The 15,640-nt window shown below is 38.7% G+C and overlaps 2 protein-coding genes across 2 annotated transcripts; both read left to right on the top strand.

Moving 5' to 3' along the window:
- Positions 1–4,358: 4,358 nt before the first annotated feature.
- Positions 4,359–7,474, top strand: LOC125480120 (disease resistance protein RPM1-like). Its single transcript, XM_048590423.1, has one exon. The coding sequence runs from the start codon at positions 4,464–4,466 to the stop codon at positions 7,293–7,295; it is 2,832 nt and encodes a 943-aa protein (XP_048446380.1). The 5' UTR covers positions 4,359–4,463; the 3' UTR covers positions 7,296–7,474.
- Positions 7,475–12,201: 4,727 nt separating this feature from the next.
- On the top strand, positions 12,202–15,392 carry LOC125480117 (disease resistance protein RPM1-like). Its single transcript, XM_048590421.1, has one exon. It carries the CDS (start codon positions 12,341–12,343, stop codon positions 15,182–15,184), a length of 2,844 nt encoding a protein of 947 aa, XP_048446378.1. The 5' UTR covers positions 12,202–12,340; the 3' UTR covers positions 15,185–15,392.
- The last annotated feature ends 248 nt before the right edge of the window (positions 15,393–15,640 follow it).

Genomic DNA, 15,640 nt, shown 5'->3' with positions numbered 1-15,640 from the left:
CAAATATTCAAACCTTTCCGTTTCTTCCCTTCACAAATTTCCAATTAGGGTTGCACATTAACCTTGATCAAAACTTCTACGTACATATATATACATATATATACATATATATAATCTCTCTCTCTCCCCCTCTGTTTCTGAATTTTGATTTCCCGGGAAAGTTTCGAACCCGATCGTTTCTTCGAAAGTCTCCGAAAGCTTTTCGACAAAACAAAAATCCAAAATATTTGTGATATCAAAAAGGAAATAAATTTCAAAACTTGCATGGAATTGGCTGGTTCATTTGCCTGCAAGTTGGTTCAGATAGAGAGAGATGGAGGGAGGGGAGAGAGAGATTGAGGGAGGAGAGAGAGAGAGATGAACGAAGAAATGGTGTAGTTCGCAAGGGAGGCTTTCGAGGGGGATGAAATTGACATGGACTATGAATTCGATGCGCCAAAGGCTCTACGATTTCACTAGGCCGGAATCCGATTGGGAGGCCGAGGAGGCGGAGGAATGGTTCCGGTCAGCCGGAGGCTATGTGCCCTCGCGTAAGCGATTTCCGGAACATTTGTTTGTTGTTTTCTTAGCATGTCCCAAAAACAATGAATAATTTTGGATCATCTTCTATGATTACCACATTAATTAATGATCGTTTTCTGCTAATTAATTTCAACATCTACATGTTTAGTTCATGCCTTTTAATTATGTTACGTTGTTTTATATGAACAGATTAGAGATTAATTGGATTATAAATATTGTAATTTGATTGGATTAATTTGTTACCACTAACTTTGTTTTTTATTTGTTTAATTGGTTTCAAATCCTTTAGCTTTCCTTGAAAATTTGTTGAATTGGCAAAAAGAGAATCATCCGGTACTTGTAAAAACCTCAGTGGAATCGAAAGATGTTGAAGTTAGTAGATGTAGTAACTCGAATAATTGCATGTAAGCGGAGGTCTCTGCATCCGTAGATGATAATGACAAAGGTACATTCTGCCTCATCGACTCATTTCTTATTAGATTTTCGATACAATGTGATAATTTGTTGTAAAATTAATACACTTGGAAAATTTTATTTCTGTTTTCTAAATCGGCTTTGCCTGAATTAGTACATGAAATTGTATCTTACTGTTATGTTTTATGTTCCTGTTTCAACACGATTAGAGTTTTCTAATCACATGGCTCAAGACACTCCGAAAACCAAAGGTCCCCGGGTAAGTCACCACATCTATCAAGGAGTTCAACGTTAATGACACCCACGGCGAGTCAATTGGCCAAGCAAAATCACCACCGAGAGGTTCACTCCAATCGGTTATTAAGGAGGTGCTATTATTTTTCTCTGATGTTTCTGTTTTCATCAATGTATCTTTGGTTCTAATTGTTTGGTGGTCTAGTTTTCTAACTTGTCCCATTTTCCGACTCTTGATTGAAGAGGTGCGAAAAAGCTCGGGAAACTTGATGACAAATCACAATTCTCCGCCACCTACGATCGGCTACGAAAATTCGAAGCAAAGTAGCATAGCACTTTGCAAATTAAGTACTGCTATCTATACACGTATTTTTACTTCTCATACATCCCTTTTAATTTTGCGGCCATTGGAAAAATTGGTGATAAATAGCACTATTCTGCAAATTACGCAACCGAAACTATATCAGAAGAGCGATTATAAAGAATTAAAGTACCATCTCACTAAATTATCCAACAATGTTTCAGAGATTAGAAACAATCATACCACTTTCAGCTCAGTCATTCCATCAAACGGCTGCCACGCTGCAACTCCACTTATGCTCAAATCACCACCGTCCGTTCCCACCATCGATTCCATCAAATTCTCCGAAACGCATTTCTCAATCAAATCCAAACACAGATGCAACCACACCCTGACACCCAGAAAATTAAAAAGTCGAACTTTACATAAACTCCACTCCGAAAACATAAATTACACAAAACCCAACAAAATCTCACCCTGTTCTACGACAATCCGAGTTGAATCCACCCTATCGTACGTGTCCTCCGAAGCCCTATCCAACCCGATATAGTACGGCGAGTCATTGGGCTTCGCAACCCAGCTCGCCCGGGAGGACATCCGGACCCGCGGGTGGACAAGCTGGACCGCGGCAGCGTTCTGGGGAGCTCCGCCAGGTTGGAGGAGGACTGGGAGGGGGAAGGTGGATCGGCATCATTTTAGGTAGAGCTGGATGCAGTAATAGAGAGCACATGGGATTAGAGAGCCGAGGATGAGGCCGCCTCTGCCTTGGACGACGCCTTGGAGTGGCACAATCGGTCTCATCGCGGTGACTCCGGTGGGCTTGTTTCGGGTGGGGTCGGAGTCGAGTTCGCGGGTCCGGGTCTCGAGCTGTAGTGGGAGGGTTTCGGGTTGACCGTTGGTTGGCGTACAAACACCATCGTCGTAGTTTCCCGAAAAAACAAAGAAAAAAAAAATAGAACGAAGTTTTATCCTCTTTCGGGTACATATGTAATTTTGAATCGAATGTTTTTCTTATCATATTTTTCATACCGTATTTGTAACCATGATCTAATAAAAATGAGATACATATTATGTGGAATCTTTTTATTAGAGAGATTGAGAAATTTTTTAATGTGATCAAAACAATAACTATACCATATGTCATGGTACAAATACTAGATACTATTTCATGTTTCAAGCACACCTTAAAAATCTCTCAGAAAGGTGGTAAAATGTAAGAGCAACTCCAGCGTGTTAAGGCCCCCAAGGCAACTTCCTATTGAATAGCCTTCAGTGAACATTAATTGCATTTTGCATCTCCACATCGAAACTGAATAGTCATTGCAATATGCAATAAAATATTAGTATTTTTTATTTTATAAAATAATAAAAAAATAATTTTATTTCAAATTTCGGATATAATTTTTAATCAGTCTCGTTGTACCATGTTTCATTAAATAAGAAATTACAACCCAAAGAATTTTTTTATTAATTGTTTACATTTTTTTACATTTTTTATTAATTTTATAATGTAGCTGATGCCATCCTAGCATCATTCGGCCTTAGGCTCTCGGGCCTCTCACTCAGACCCTCCCTCAGTTCACACGCCCGTATGGGCTGAAGCAAGCAGCTCGGGCTATTGGGTGGGAAAAATCAAAGGTCCATCGGGCTACTCCTCCCTGGAGATGCTCTATAAGACTTTATGAATGATGGCAGGCCTACCAAATATAAAATGGCGACTGTTTGTTTATTTCTCAAACCCAGCTGGTGCAATGGTTGGTGTGGTCTAAATTGTTGACCTCAACAACTGCTATCGCTACAGCATAGCAATTTTCCGGCTCGGCTGACTATATTGCAAATATGTAAACTTTCTTTTTATTCATCTCCGATTACATTGTTAATCACCTATTTAATTCGAGTTTTCCTTTCTCACGGTATCGAAAATATACCAGCGTATAATGAATCCGCTCATATATATATATATATATATATATAGAGGCAGAAGAGGAATTCCTATTTTTCAAAAAAAAATGAAGATACCCTATTGATCGTTAGATTTGCCTTCAATGAAATTATGTAGTTGAGATTAAATCATAAGCCATAGAATCTCAACCACAGAATTTCATTAAAGCCAGATTTAACGGTCAAGAGGGTTTTCAAAAAAAAGGGGGATCCCTCTTGAGAAGGGATTCCTCTATATATATTCCCAAGTAGAGGGCATAGAAAAAGAATCTTCGCCGGATTCTTTTTCTAGAGATCCCGTAATCGTGAACGTTTATCGTACATCATGCATTTTAAATTTAAAATAATTTCTGACTGCACGATGTACGATAAACGATCACAGAATCTTTAGGATTCCCAAAAAAAAAAGATCTGGGGCATATAGTATACCAGTACTCATTAAATTACTGAACATTGAATCAGAATAAGTGTGCAATATGATGGATTACACAAGTCAATGGGAGGGGCTCTTTCTCTTCTGTTTTCTTAGTGTTGTCAATTCGAGTGGCCTTCCTAACATTTTCCTTATAAACTGCTTTTTTTAATAAAATTTAAAAATAAAAACGTATCATCTTCCCAACTCAGAATGTTCAAATGACTTGATAAAATTTCATTGAACTTTAGGTGAATGAATCAAGTTTTTACCAGAGATAACTGTTAATCTACGATGACTATTTTATTCAAAAAGTTTTTAGTAGTTTAAAATCATCAAACTAACTTTTTTTTTTAATGTGTTAAAACTGGTTACCTGCAGATAACGGGTTCTTAATATGTAACTTGATACTAACTCAATTAGTTAACGTGTTGACTTGAAACCTATAATTTTTGTATCATTTCGAGTGGGGTTAATAGATCGTATAAGATATTGTCAAATCTAACATTTGATAGGAAAATTTGAAAGGCTTGATGAACGATGGCAGGCCTACCAAATATTCCACACAAACGTATTCATATAGAGATTTTTCTCCATCAATTATAGATACTTCGTCTGCCAGAAAAGGTAGGATACAAAATGGCAGAATCAGTTGTATGCTTTGTGATCGATAAGTTAATTTCACTACTCATCACCACAGAAGCGAAACTTTCAAGAGACGTGCGTGCTGAAGTTGGTTTTCTCAGAGATGAGCTTGAAAGCATCCGATCGTTCCTCAAGGATGCAGATGCTAAAGCAGCAGCAGCAGAAGGAGACATGGTGACTGACAGTGCCAAAACTTGGGTCAAACAAGTAAGGGAAGCAGGTTTTTACATTGAAGATGTCATCGATGAGTATTTGCTTCGTGTCACAAGGCACCATCAAGACCGCGGATTCGTTCGCTTTGTCCACAAAGTTGTTTGGTTTCTGAAGAAAATGAAACCACAGGATGAGATAGCCTCAAAAATAGAGGGCATGAGAGCATTGGTTAGTGAAATCAAGGCTAGACATGAAAGATATGGACCTAGTTCAATTGATCAGCAAGGTCAAAGCAGTGGAGAAATTGTTGATTCGTGGCATGACCCTCGAGTGGCTTCCCTTTTCATCGAGGAAGCTGAAGTTGTTGGTGTGGATTCTGCCAGAGATGAGCTGATTAGTTGGTTGGTAGGAAAAGCATCAGGAGGCGAATACCGTGAAGTAATATCAGTGGTTGGCATGGGAGGACTTGGTAAGACCACTCTCGCCAAGAAAGTCTATGACAACCAAAAGGTGATCGAACACTTCGATTGCCATGCTTGGATTACAGTGTCTCAGACGTACAAGGTGGAGGATCTTCTGAGGCAGATGGTAATGCAATTCTACAAGGCCAGGAAGGAATATACCCCGGAGGGCATTGACACAATGGAAAAAGAATCTTTAATTAGAAAATCAAGAGAATTACTGCAGCAAAAGAGGTACGTGATTGTGTTCGATGATGTATGGAAAGTAAATTTTTGGGAGGCGATAGAACATGTTTTACCGGATAATAAAGGCGGAAGAATAGTGATCACCACGAGGATTAAAGATGTTGCTGATTTTTGCAAAAAGTCTTCTTATGTTCATGTTTACCGTTTGCAACCTCTGCCTCCAAACAAGGCATGGGAATTGTTTTGTAGAAGGGCATTTCAATATGAATTGGAGGGGAACTGCCCTGCAGATTTGAAAGATTTGTCTCTTGAATTCGTTAGAAAGTGCGAAGGATTGCCTTTGGCAATTGTTTCCATAGGTGGTCTGCTGTCAACAAAAGTTAAAGTTGTGTCTGAATGGCAGAAGTTATACAATAGCTTAAGTTCAGAGTTAGAAAGCAATCCCCACCTTACAAGCCTCACAAGAATTCTATCCTTCAGCTATCATCATCTACCGTATCACCTTAAATCATGTGTCTTGTACTTTGGCATCTTTCCCGAGGACTACTCAATTAGTTGCATAAGACTAGTTCGGTTGTGGATCGCTGAAGGCTTTGTGAAACCGAAGAGGGGCAAGACATTAGAAGAGGTTGCAGAGGAATACTTGACTGAACTGATACATAGAAGCCTGGTGCAAGTGTCACAGGTTTGGATCGATGGGAAAGCTAGAAGCTGTCGAGTCCATGATCTGATGCGCGAAGTGCTCCTTAGAAAAGCGGTGGATTCAAATTTCTGTCATGTGTTATCAGAAAATGAGTCAACATTAAAGCCAGTAACTCGACGCCTCTTGATAGACAGCACGCCCTATGATGCCTTGGGAATCATTGAACAGTCTCGCATTCGTTCTTTATTTACTTTCAACCGAGAACAATGGCCCGAGTCTTTTCTCAGTACACTGAGTGGAAACTTTAAACTTATGAAAATATTGGATTTTGCAGATGCTCCCCTGAATCATCTTCCGAAGTATGTGGGGGATTTGCATCTCTTGAAGTACTTAAGCCTAAGGAATACAAAGGTGAAGTTGCTTCCAGAGTCCATATGTAATCTGCAAAACTTAGAAACCCTGGATTTAAAACAGTCTCTGGTGTATGAAATACCAGCCAAGATCAATAAGCTTCTAAGGTTGCGACATCTTTTGGCCCATTATACTGACCCCAGCATAGATTTCAGCATGATCAGTTACGAACGAGGAGTGAAAGTACATGATGGTATTGGATGCTTACAAGCTTTGCAAAAGTTATACCATGTGGAAACAAATCACGGCGGAATCAACCTAATTAAAGCATTGGAAAAGTTGAGGCAGCTGCGAAAGTTGGGCCTGAAAAACTTGAAACGTGAATATGGACAAGCTCTATGTGCTTCGATTGAAAAGATGAACCACCTTGAAACTCTAGAAGTAAGCACAATAAGTGAAGATGAAGTCCTTGACCTGCAATCCATTTCAACTCCACCCGAATCTATTCGGTTTCTCTACTTGAAGGGGCCTCTAGAGAAGTTGCCAAGTTGGATTCCAAAGCTTCAACAACTTGTCAGGCTACGAATTTTTTGGTCAAGGTTGACAGATGCCCCACTGAAAGCCCTTCAAAACCTTCCTAATTTGGTAGAGCTTGGGTTCTCATACAATGCATATGATGGTGTGCAACTGCATTTTGAGGGAGGCTTTAAGGAACTCAGGGTGTTGAAACTCAAGCACTTGCCCAGACTAAACTCATTGATCATAGACAATGGGGCTATGCCTCTTCTCCGAGAGCTACAAATTGGGCCTTCCCCACAACTGAAGGAGGTGCCCTCTGGCATCCAGCACCTCAGAAATCTAAGCTCTCTTAGATTTGTTGACACGCCAAAAGAGTTCCCACAACATATGGATCCAAATAATGGCCAACATTATTGGATTGTTGAACATATACAAGATGTTCTTTTTAGTTACAAGTTGGGACCAAGATGCGGTGTATTTGAAACTCACGCCCTGCATGATTCCAATTGGTGAAAGCCTATCGACAGGTGAGTTTTAATCCCAGAACACCCCATATAACTCACAAGGCTCAAATGAAATCGCCAAATGTCATTGTTGACATGATCTCTGTTATTCTTTATTATTATCAACTGTTTTAGATGTTTGCTTTGTATGAAAACAAAAAATAAAAACTTCATTCATGTTTGTGAGGAGTTGATTGTGTTTGAGCAGGCAACATTGATTATTTCTCACAACCCAGACAAGTGTTTGGCTAATTATTTCTCACACTATCTATTCAAATGAAGGGCTAAGAGTTTCAGTTTGAATGACGGCCTAAATCATTTCATTCGTTCCAGACATGTTTCTGAATTTGAAGCATTAAACCTTTACTCAGCACACAAGCATTGTACGTAAGATTTTTTTTCGGTTGAAAGGCTTCATGGCAAGCCTAACACTGGTCTCCAAGGATAATCACAGGCAACTTGCGAGGTTGAATATCATTTGCAACCCAGCTAGCAGAAACAAAAGAGTCCCTTCTCTAGTACCAAGCTTAGCTAGAGGTCGAGGTTTTCACCACATGAATTAATTACGTAAAATGAAACAAATTAAATCTGCATTATGCATGGTTCGTGATGGATGGCAGATTCAAATCAAAGAGAAGCAGCTATATATGTTAATGGAAGATCAGTGCAAAACGCATAAAGCACATTGTCTGGGGTTTTTGATTCCTGATTCTTGCTTCTTTTTCTTTTTCAGAGTTCGTTTGTTTCACAACTTTCTCTGTTTTTTTTCAAACAACTATGTGCTCACCCCAACCATAAAGCACATTGTCTGGGGTTTTTGGGTATTATATGGCAGAACAGATTGTATGCTCTGTGATCCACAAGTTAATTCACCTACTCATCACCATAGAGGCAAACCTTTCGAGGAATTCACGTATTGAAGTTGGTTGAACTCGAGAGCATCCGATCATTCCTCATGGAAGCAGATGCTAAGGCCGCAGCAGCAGATGGAGAGGCGGCGAATGACAGTGTCAAAGCTTGGGTCAATCAAGTAAGGGAAGCAGCCTTTTACATTGAAGATGTCATTGATGAATATTTGCTTTGCGGCATCATCAACACCATGGATTCCTTCGTTTTTTCCACAAAATTATCCGGTTGGCTAAAAAAATGAGATCATAGGATGGGATAGTTTTGAAAGTTGACGGTATAAAAGAATTGGTTCGTGAAATCAAGGAGAGAAGTGAAAGATATGGATTCAAATCCCTTGATCAGCAAGGCCAGAGCAGTGGAGAAACGACTCTACCATGGAACGACCCTCGAGTGGCTTCTCTTTTCATTGAGGAAGCTGAAATTTTGGGGATTGAATCTGCCAGGGATTGAATTTTTGCAAGGATGATCTATGAATCGAGATTTACAAAATAAACGAATTGGATCGTTGAAATTCAATGTGAAATGAGCCCCACACCTAATCCCTATTTCTTTCAAAAAATAAGAATCCATTTGCATCAAGAGCCTCTCTCTCTCTCTCTCTCTCTCTCTATATATATATATCTTCCCAAGTAGAGGGCATATAGTATACCAGCACTCTCTCTCTCTCTCTCTCTCTATATATATATATATCTTCCCAAGTAGAGGGCATATAGTATACCAGCACTCTCTCTCTCTCTATATATATATATATATCTTTCCAAGTAGAGGGCATATAGTATACCAGCACTCTCTCTCTCTCTTTATATATATATATATATATATCTTCCCAAGTAGAGGGCATCTCTCTCTCTATATATATATATATATCTTCCCAAGTAGAGGGCATATATTATACCAGCACACTCTCTCTCTCTCTCTCTCTCTCTCTCTATATATATATATATATATCTTCCCAAGTAGAGGGCATATAGTATACCAGCACTCAAATTATTGAACATTCAATATGATGGATTACAAGTCAATGGTTGAGACAAACGCTGACTCATCACATCACTTTCATTGATTCGGTCTCCTTGAAATCTAGAAAGTCATCTGCACCTAAGCAGAACACAATTTATTCGTGCTCTCTGTTGATAAGGCGTTTGGGGCAGTTGCAAAGTCGGATTTCAAATCTTCAACACCTCATCAGGATAACGATTATTTGGTCAAGGTTAAGAGATTCCCCATTAAAAGCCCTTCAAAATCTACCTAATCTGTTGGAGCTAGTTTTGAAAATCAATGCATATGATGGTGTGCAGCTGCATTTTGAGGAAGGAGGATTTCAGAAACTGAGGCATCTGGAACTCAGGGACATGGGGGGACTAAATTCATTGATCATAGACAATGGGGTTATGCCTCTTCTCCAAGAGTTTCACATTGGATCTTCCCCACAACTGAAGGAGGTGCCCTCTGGCATCCACCGCCTCCGAAAGCTGAGATATCTTGTTTTTTTTTTTTTTTTTTTTTGACATGCCAAAGGAGTTTGAACGACATATGGACTACAATATTGTATTGTTGCACATATACAAGACGTCCGCTTTAGTTACAAGTTCGGACCAAAATGGGGTTGTATATGAAACTCACGCCCTACGTAATTCCAACTTTTCTTTTTGGTAGAAGATTCCAACTTGTGAAACCAAGCATGGGAATGGGATGGTCTCTTTTTGTACAGTTTTTTGTTTTAGAGGTTTAGGGGTCGTTAATAGTTGGTTGTTAGCTCTGGTATCCTAGTTTCTCTTGCAGGTTGACTGGGAGTGGCTCTTTCTCTTCTGTTTTCTTTGTGTCGTCAAGTCGAGTGGCTTTCCTAGCATTTTCCTTATAATTTTATTGGTGGTTGCAATAAAGCTGTTTGTTTATAAAAATTAAAAATAAATAGGTATCGTCGTCTCAAATGCTCAAATTTCATTGAACTTTTGGTGAATGAATCAAGTTTTTACTAAGATAAATGAATCAAGTTTTTATGAAGATAAATGACAACTATTTACCTCAAATTTTTGTTGTAAAAATGAAAAATCCCTTTCTTTTTTCTTTTTCCTTTTTTTTTTTATTTATTTTTTATTTGTCCCTAAATCAACAATTCAACTATTTGAGAAAAGTAATTGAAGAAAGTTGAGGTATCATCATAAACTCAATTGGCAACATGAGGAATAGTCCAACTATGCAAGATCCCTCATTTCATCAATGAGATTCATTTTCAACACCGCCCCCTCACATGTGGCAAAATTTCAATCCGAACACGTAAACAACACAAATGGGGTGATGTAGAGCACATGTGGCCGTTGGGTTTCAGGCATGGGACAACTTGCTCTAATACCATGAAGAAGTTGGGGTTTCACCATAAAAACAATTGACACTATAGGGAGTAGTTCAACTACTTATAAGTACAAACAAGGTCTCTCCTTCCATCAATATAATATTCATTCTTTAACCGTAATAAAACTGAAGAACATGATTTAGTAAACTAAATCTTATCATTTTTCATCACAGAAGAGGCAGGCATTGATTACCAAATAATAAAAAATAAAAAATAAAGAGGCAGGCATTGACTGTTGGGGTGGTGCTGACCTACTGAATAATAACAAAAAGAAAGACATTTAATTCTTTTTGGGGGTAAAGATGTAATTTTAATCAAAATGCTACTATTGTCACATTTTATAGTATATTTGTACCACATCTACAATAGAGATAAATTTTTTTAATGTCCAAAACACAGATACATACGTTATATGTCATTATACAAGTTTATAGCACATTTGTACCACATCTACAATAGAGATAAATTTTTATATGTCATTATACAAGTGGAGAAACACTTAAAAAAAAAAACTTCCCCAACACTTAGTACAATAACATATGGGGTGCCACCCGTATTTTTAACACATTGAAAATTCTCTCTTAATAGAGATGTAACAGCCACATGTGTTGGAGGGCCTTCTTCTATTAAAAAATATGATAATTTTGAATTGAAATTTTGAAAGGCTTGACTAATGACAACAGGCCTACCAAGTATAAAATGGTGGTTGTTTGTTTATAGGAGAGTGCTTGATTTTAATTTTCGTTTGGTTGTGCTACCTCTTCTGGATCTATGAATGAAGGGAGGAGATTTTTAATTTCCAGGATCTAGTTCATTAATTTGTTGGTCTAATTAAGTGATGCGATAGACCCATGAGTATCGTACTCTCTATCACAATTTATGGTTTGAGATTTTGTTCTCACATGATCTTCCTGTAACATGAAGTTTAACATTTTAATTGTGTAATCATGAGGTTTCCAATGAGCTCAGATGAGTGGTTGAAGTCTACTCATTGTTTTGCAATTAGTGATACTTATTATAATATTTTTATATCTAATTTGTAAGATCTTTTGAAACATAATTCTTCGTGATATATATTTATAATGCTTTTTTATAAATGAATGAAAATATCACAATCTTCTTGTTAAAAAAAATTAAATAAATAAGAGAGGTGGGTAGGTGTTACTGTTGATGCGTAGCCACAGGCAGCCTTGTTGGCTTTGGTATGGCAATTACTAGTCAACTCACATTTTTGTTGTGCCTTGTTCAATGACAAGTGATACTCTGTTTAGTATTTCAGTCACATCAAAAAATTTATCCTTGTATATCATCCCAAATCCAGGGCATAATTGACCAGCAGTTCTTGAATTATTGAAAATTGAATCAGAACACTCTGCAATATGATATGATGGGTTACCGAATCCAATGGATGAGCCAATCGCTGCCTTATCACATCACTTTCATATTTTAATTTACCTTGCAATCTAGAAAGTCGTCTGCAAAGGATTGGGATTACATCCGGATCCGAATTGTGAAAATCTTAAGGATTCTCATATCTTAATCATTCATCGTGTATCATGCGATCAAAAATCATTTAACTTTTTTATATAAAATCAAACACAAATAATACCGGACGAAAACTAACCACATGATGTACGCTAAACGGATAAGATGTAATGATCCCGAGATCCGGAGAGGATCCTCTTCCGTCTGCAACCAAACGAGAAATACTGCACACAGAATTCTAAAATGTTCATAATTTCATATAATTGAGCAAATATTCATCAATTATAGATGCTTTGTCTGCCAGAAAAATGGCAGAAGAGATTGTATGCTTTGTGATCCAGAAGTTAATTCAACTACTCATCACCACAGAAGCAAACCTGTCGAGAAATGCACGTACTGAAGTTGGTTTCATCAAAGATGAACTCGAGAGCATCCGATCATTCCTCAAGGAAGCAGATGCTAAGGCTGCGGCAGCTGATGGAGAGACGGGGAATGACGGTGTCAAAACTTGGGTCAATCAAGTAAGAGAAGCAGCTTTTTACATTGAAGATGTCATTGATGAATATTTGCTCCGCATCTTACGGCATCATCAACACCATGGATTCCTTCGTATTTTCCATAAAATTATCCGGTTGGCTAAAAAAATGAGATCACAGGATGGGATAGTTTTGAAAGTTGACCGTATAAAAGAATTGGTTCGTGAAATCAAGGAGAGAAGTGAAAGATATGGATTCAAATCCCTTGATCAGCAAGGCCAGTCTGGCCAGAGCAGTGGAGAAACGACTCTATCATGGAACGACCCTCGAGTGGCTTCCCTTTTCATTGAGGAAGCTGAAATCGTGGGGATTGAATCTGCCAGAGATGAGCTAATTCGTTTGTTGGTAGAAGGAGCTCCGAGACGTGAAGTGATATCAGTGGTTGGTATGGGAGGACTTGGGAAAACCACTCTTGCCAAGAAAGTATATGACCAGAAGGAGGTGATGGCACACTTTGATTGCTATGCTTGGATTACGGTGTCCCAGCCGTACAGGGTTGAGGATCTTCTGAGGACGGTAATCAAAAAGCTCTACAGTTCAAGGAAGGAGCGTTTCCCAGAAGAAATTGACACAATGGATGAGGAGTCCCTGATTAGCACATCAAGAGAGTATTTGCAGCAAAAGGAGTACGTTGTTGTGTTTGATGATGTGTGGAAAGTAGATTTTTGGGGGGCTATAGAACGTGCTTTACCCGATAATAAAGGCGGACGAATAATTATCACTACACGGATTCAAGATGTTGCCAATTTTTGTAAAAGGTCCTGTTTTGTTCATGTTCATCACTTGCAGCATCTGCCTCGAGACAAGGCATGGGAATTGTTTTGTAGAAAGGCATTTCAGTTTGAATTGGAGGGAAATTGTCCTGAAGAGTTGGAAGAGTTGTCTCTTAACATCGTCAAAAGATGCGAAGGTCTACCCTTGGCAATTGTTTCCATAGGTGGTTTGCTGTCAACTAAAGCTAAAGTTGTGTCTGAATGGCAGAAGTTATACAATAGCTTAAGTTCAGAGTTAGAAAGAAATCCCCACCTTACAAGCGTCACAAGAATCCTATCCCTCAGCTATCACCATCTACCGTATTACCTCAAATCGTGTGTGTTATACTTTGGCATTTTTCCCGAGGATTACTCGGTTAGTTGCATAAGATTAGTTCGGTTGTGGATCGCTGAAGGCTTTGTGAAACCGAAGAGGGGCAAGACACTAGAAGAGGTTGGAGAGGAATATTTGATGGAGCTAATTCACAGAAGCCTGGTTCAAGTTTCAGAAGTTTTCACTGATGGAAAAGCTCGAGCTTGTAGAGTTCATGATCTTTTGCACGAAGTCCTACGTAAAACGGGTGTGGATTCGAGCTTCTGTCATGTGTTATCAAAAGATGAGTCGACTTTTAAACCAACAAATCGACGTCTCTCAATGGACATCAGTCCCTCTGAGGCCCTGGGAAGCATTACACAATCTCATATTCGTTCTGTATTTACTTTCAACCTAGAAGAATGGCCCGAGTCTTTTCTCGATACATTGAGTGGAAACATTAAACTTCTGAAAGTATTGGATTTCATGGATGCTCCAATCAATCGACTTCCGAAATATGTGGGGGATTTGTATCTCTTGACGTATTTAAGCCTGAGGAATACAAAGGTGAAGTTGCTTCCAGACTCCATAGGCAATCTACTAAACTTGGAAACCCTGGATCTAAAACAGTCTCTGGTATATGAAATACCAGCCAAGATCAGTAAGCTTGTTAAGCTGAGGCATCTTTTGGCCTACCATGGTGACTACAACTACGATGTGGGTTTGTTCTTGAATATGGAAAAAGGAGTGAAGATACATGAAGGTATTGGATGCTTACAAGCTTTGCAAAAACTGTGCTACGTGGAGGCGAATCATGGAGGGATCAGGCTAATCAAAGAACTGGGAAAGTTAAGACAGCTGCGGAAGTTAGGCCTAAAAAACTTGAAAAGTGAAGATGGAAGGGCTGTGTGTGCTTCTGTTGAAAAGATGAACCACCTTGAATCTCTAATTTTATCTGCAGTAAATGAAGATGAAGTCCTTGATCTAGAATCCATTTCAACTCCACCACAATTTATCCGTGCTCTCCGCTTGATAGGGTGTTTAGAGCAGTTGCCAGGTTGGATTTCAAATCTTCGACACCTAGTCAGGATAACCATCCTTTGGTCAAGGTTGAGAGATTCCCCACTGAAAGCCCTTCAAAATCTACCTAATCTGTTGGAGCTAGTTTTGGCTATCAATGCCTATGATGGTGTGCAGCTGCATTTTGAGGAAGGAGGATTTCAGAAACTTAGAGTGCTAGGACTCAGGGAAATGGAGGGACTAAATTCTTTGATCATAGACGATGGGGTCATGCCTCTTCTGCAAGAGTTTCACGTTGGACCTTCCCCACAACTGAAGGAGGTGCCCTCTGGCATCCACCATCTCCGGAATCTGACATATCTTAATTTCTGTGACATGCCAAAGGAGTTTACGCGGCAGATGGATCCAAAAAATGGCCAACATTATTGGATTGTTGAACATATAAAAAATGTTTGTTTTAGTTACAAGGTCGGACCAAGATGGGGTGCATATGAAAGTCATGCCCTGCGTGATGCCAGCTCTTCTCTTTGATCGAATGCTTGATTCCAACTTGTGAAACCAAGCATGGGAATGGAACATGTTTTGGTTAAGAGTTGGTTGTTAGCTGTGGTATCCTAGTTTCTGTTGCAGGTTGACTGGGAGGGGCTCTTTCTCTTCTGTTTTCTTTGTGTCGTCCAGTCGTCCGCATTTTCCTTGTAAATTTATTGGTGGTTGCAATAAAAATGTCCTATCTAATTAATTTTCTTACGAAAATGATAAACCATATGCTCTTTTTAACTCACTTTGATCATTGAAGTTAAAATATTAAATTTTTACTATTTTTTGTCTTACCTATTCTTTACTAATTTATATTCTTTATATTAATTTGTAATCTCTAAGATATTTTGTCAATCAAAGGGTAGATTTTATGGATTATAGAAATTTCATGAATTATGATTGAGCTTTCTCCTTTTGTATGCACAGATTGATCCAGCCACACATATTTTG

The sequence above is a fragment of a genome, unplaced genomic scaffold (genome assembly GCF_019419815.1).
Source record: "Pyrus x bretschneideri cultivar Hongxiangsu unplaced genomic scaffold, Pyrus_bretschneideri_v1 Contig32, whole genome shotgun sequence".
NCBI lineage: Eukaryota > Viridiplantae > Streptophyta > Magnoliopsida > Rosales > Rosaceae > Pyrus > Pyrus x bretschneideri.
Note: the sequence above shows the minus strand (reverse complement) of the source record. Positions and strands in the feature narration are given on the sequence as shown.

Bases quoted from the DNA above. Each gene is read 5' to 3' on its own strand.
- LOC125480117 (XM_048590421.1), top strand. From the start codon at position 12,341: ATGGCAGAAGAGATTGTATGCTTTGTGATCCAGAAGTTAATTCAACTA.
- LOC125480120 (XM_048590423.1), top strand. From the start codon at position 4,464: ATGGCAGAATCAGTTGTATGCTTTGTGATCGATAAGTTAATTTCACTA.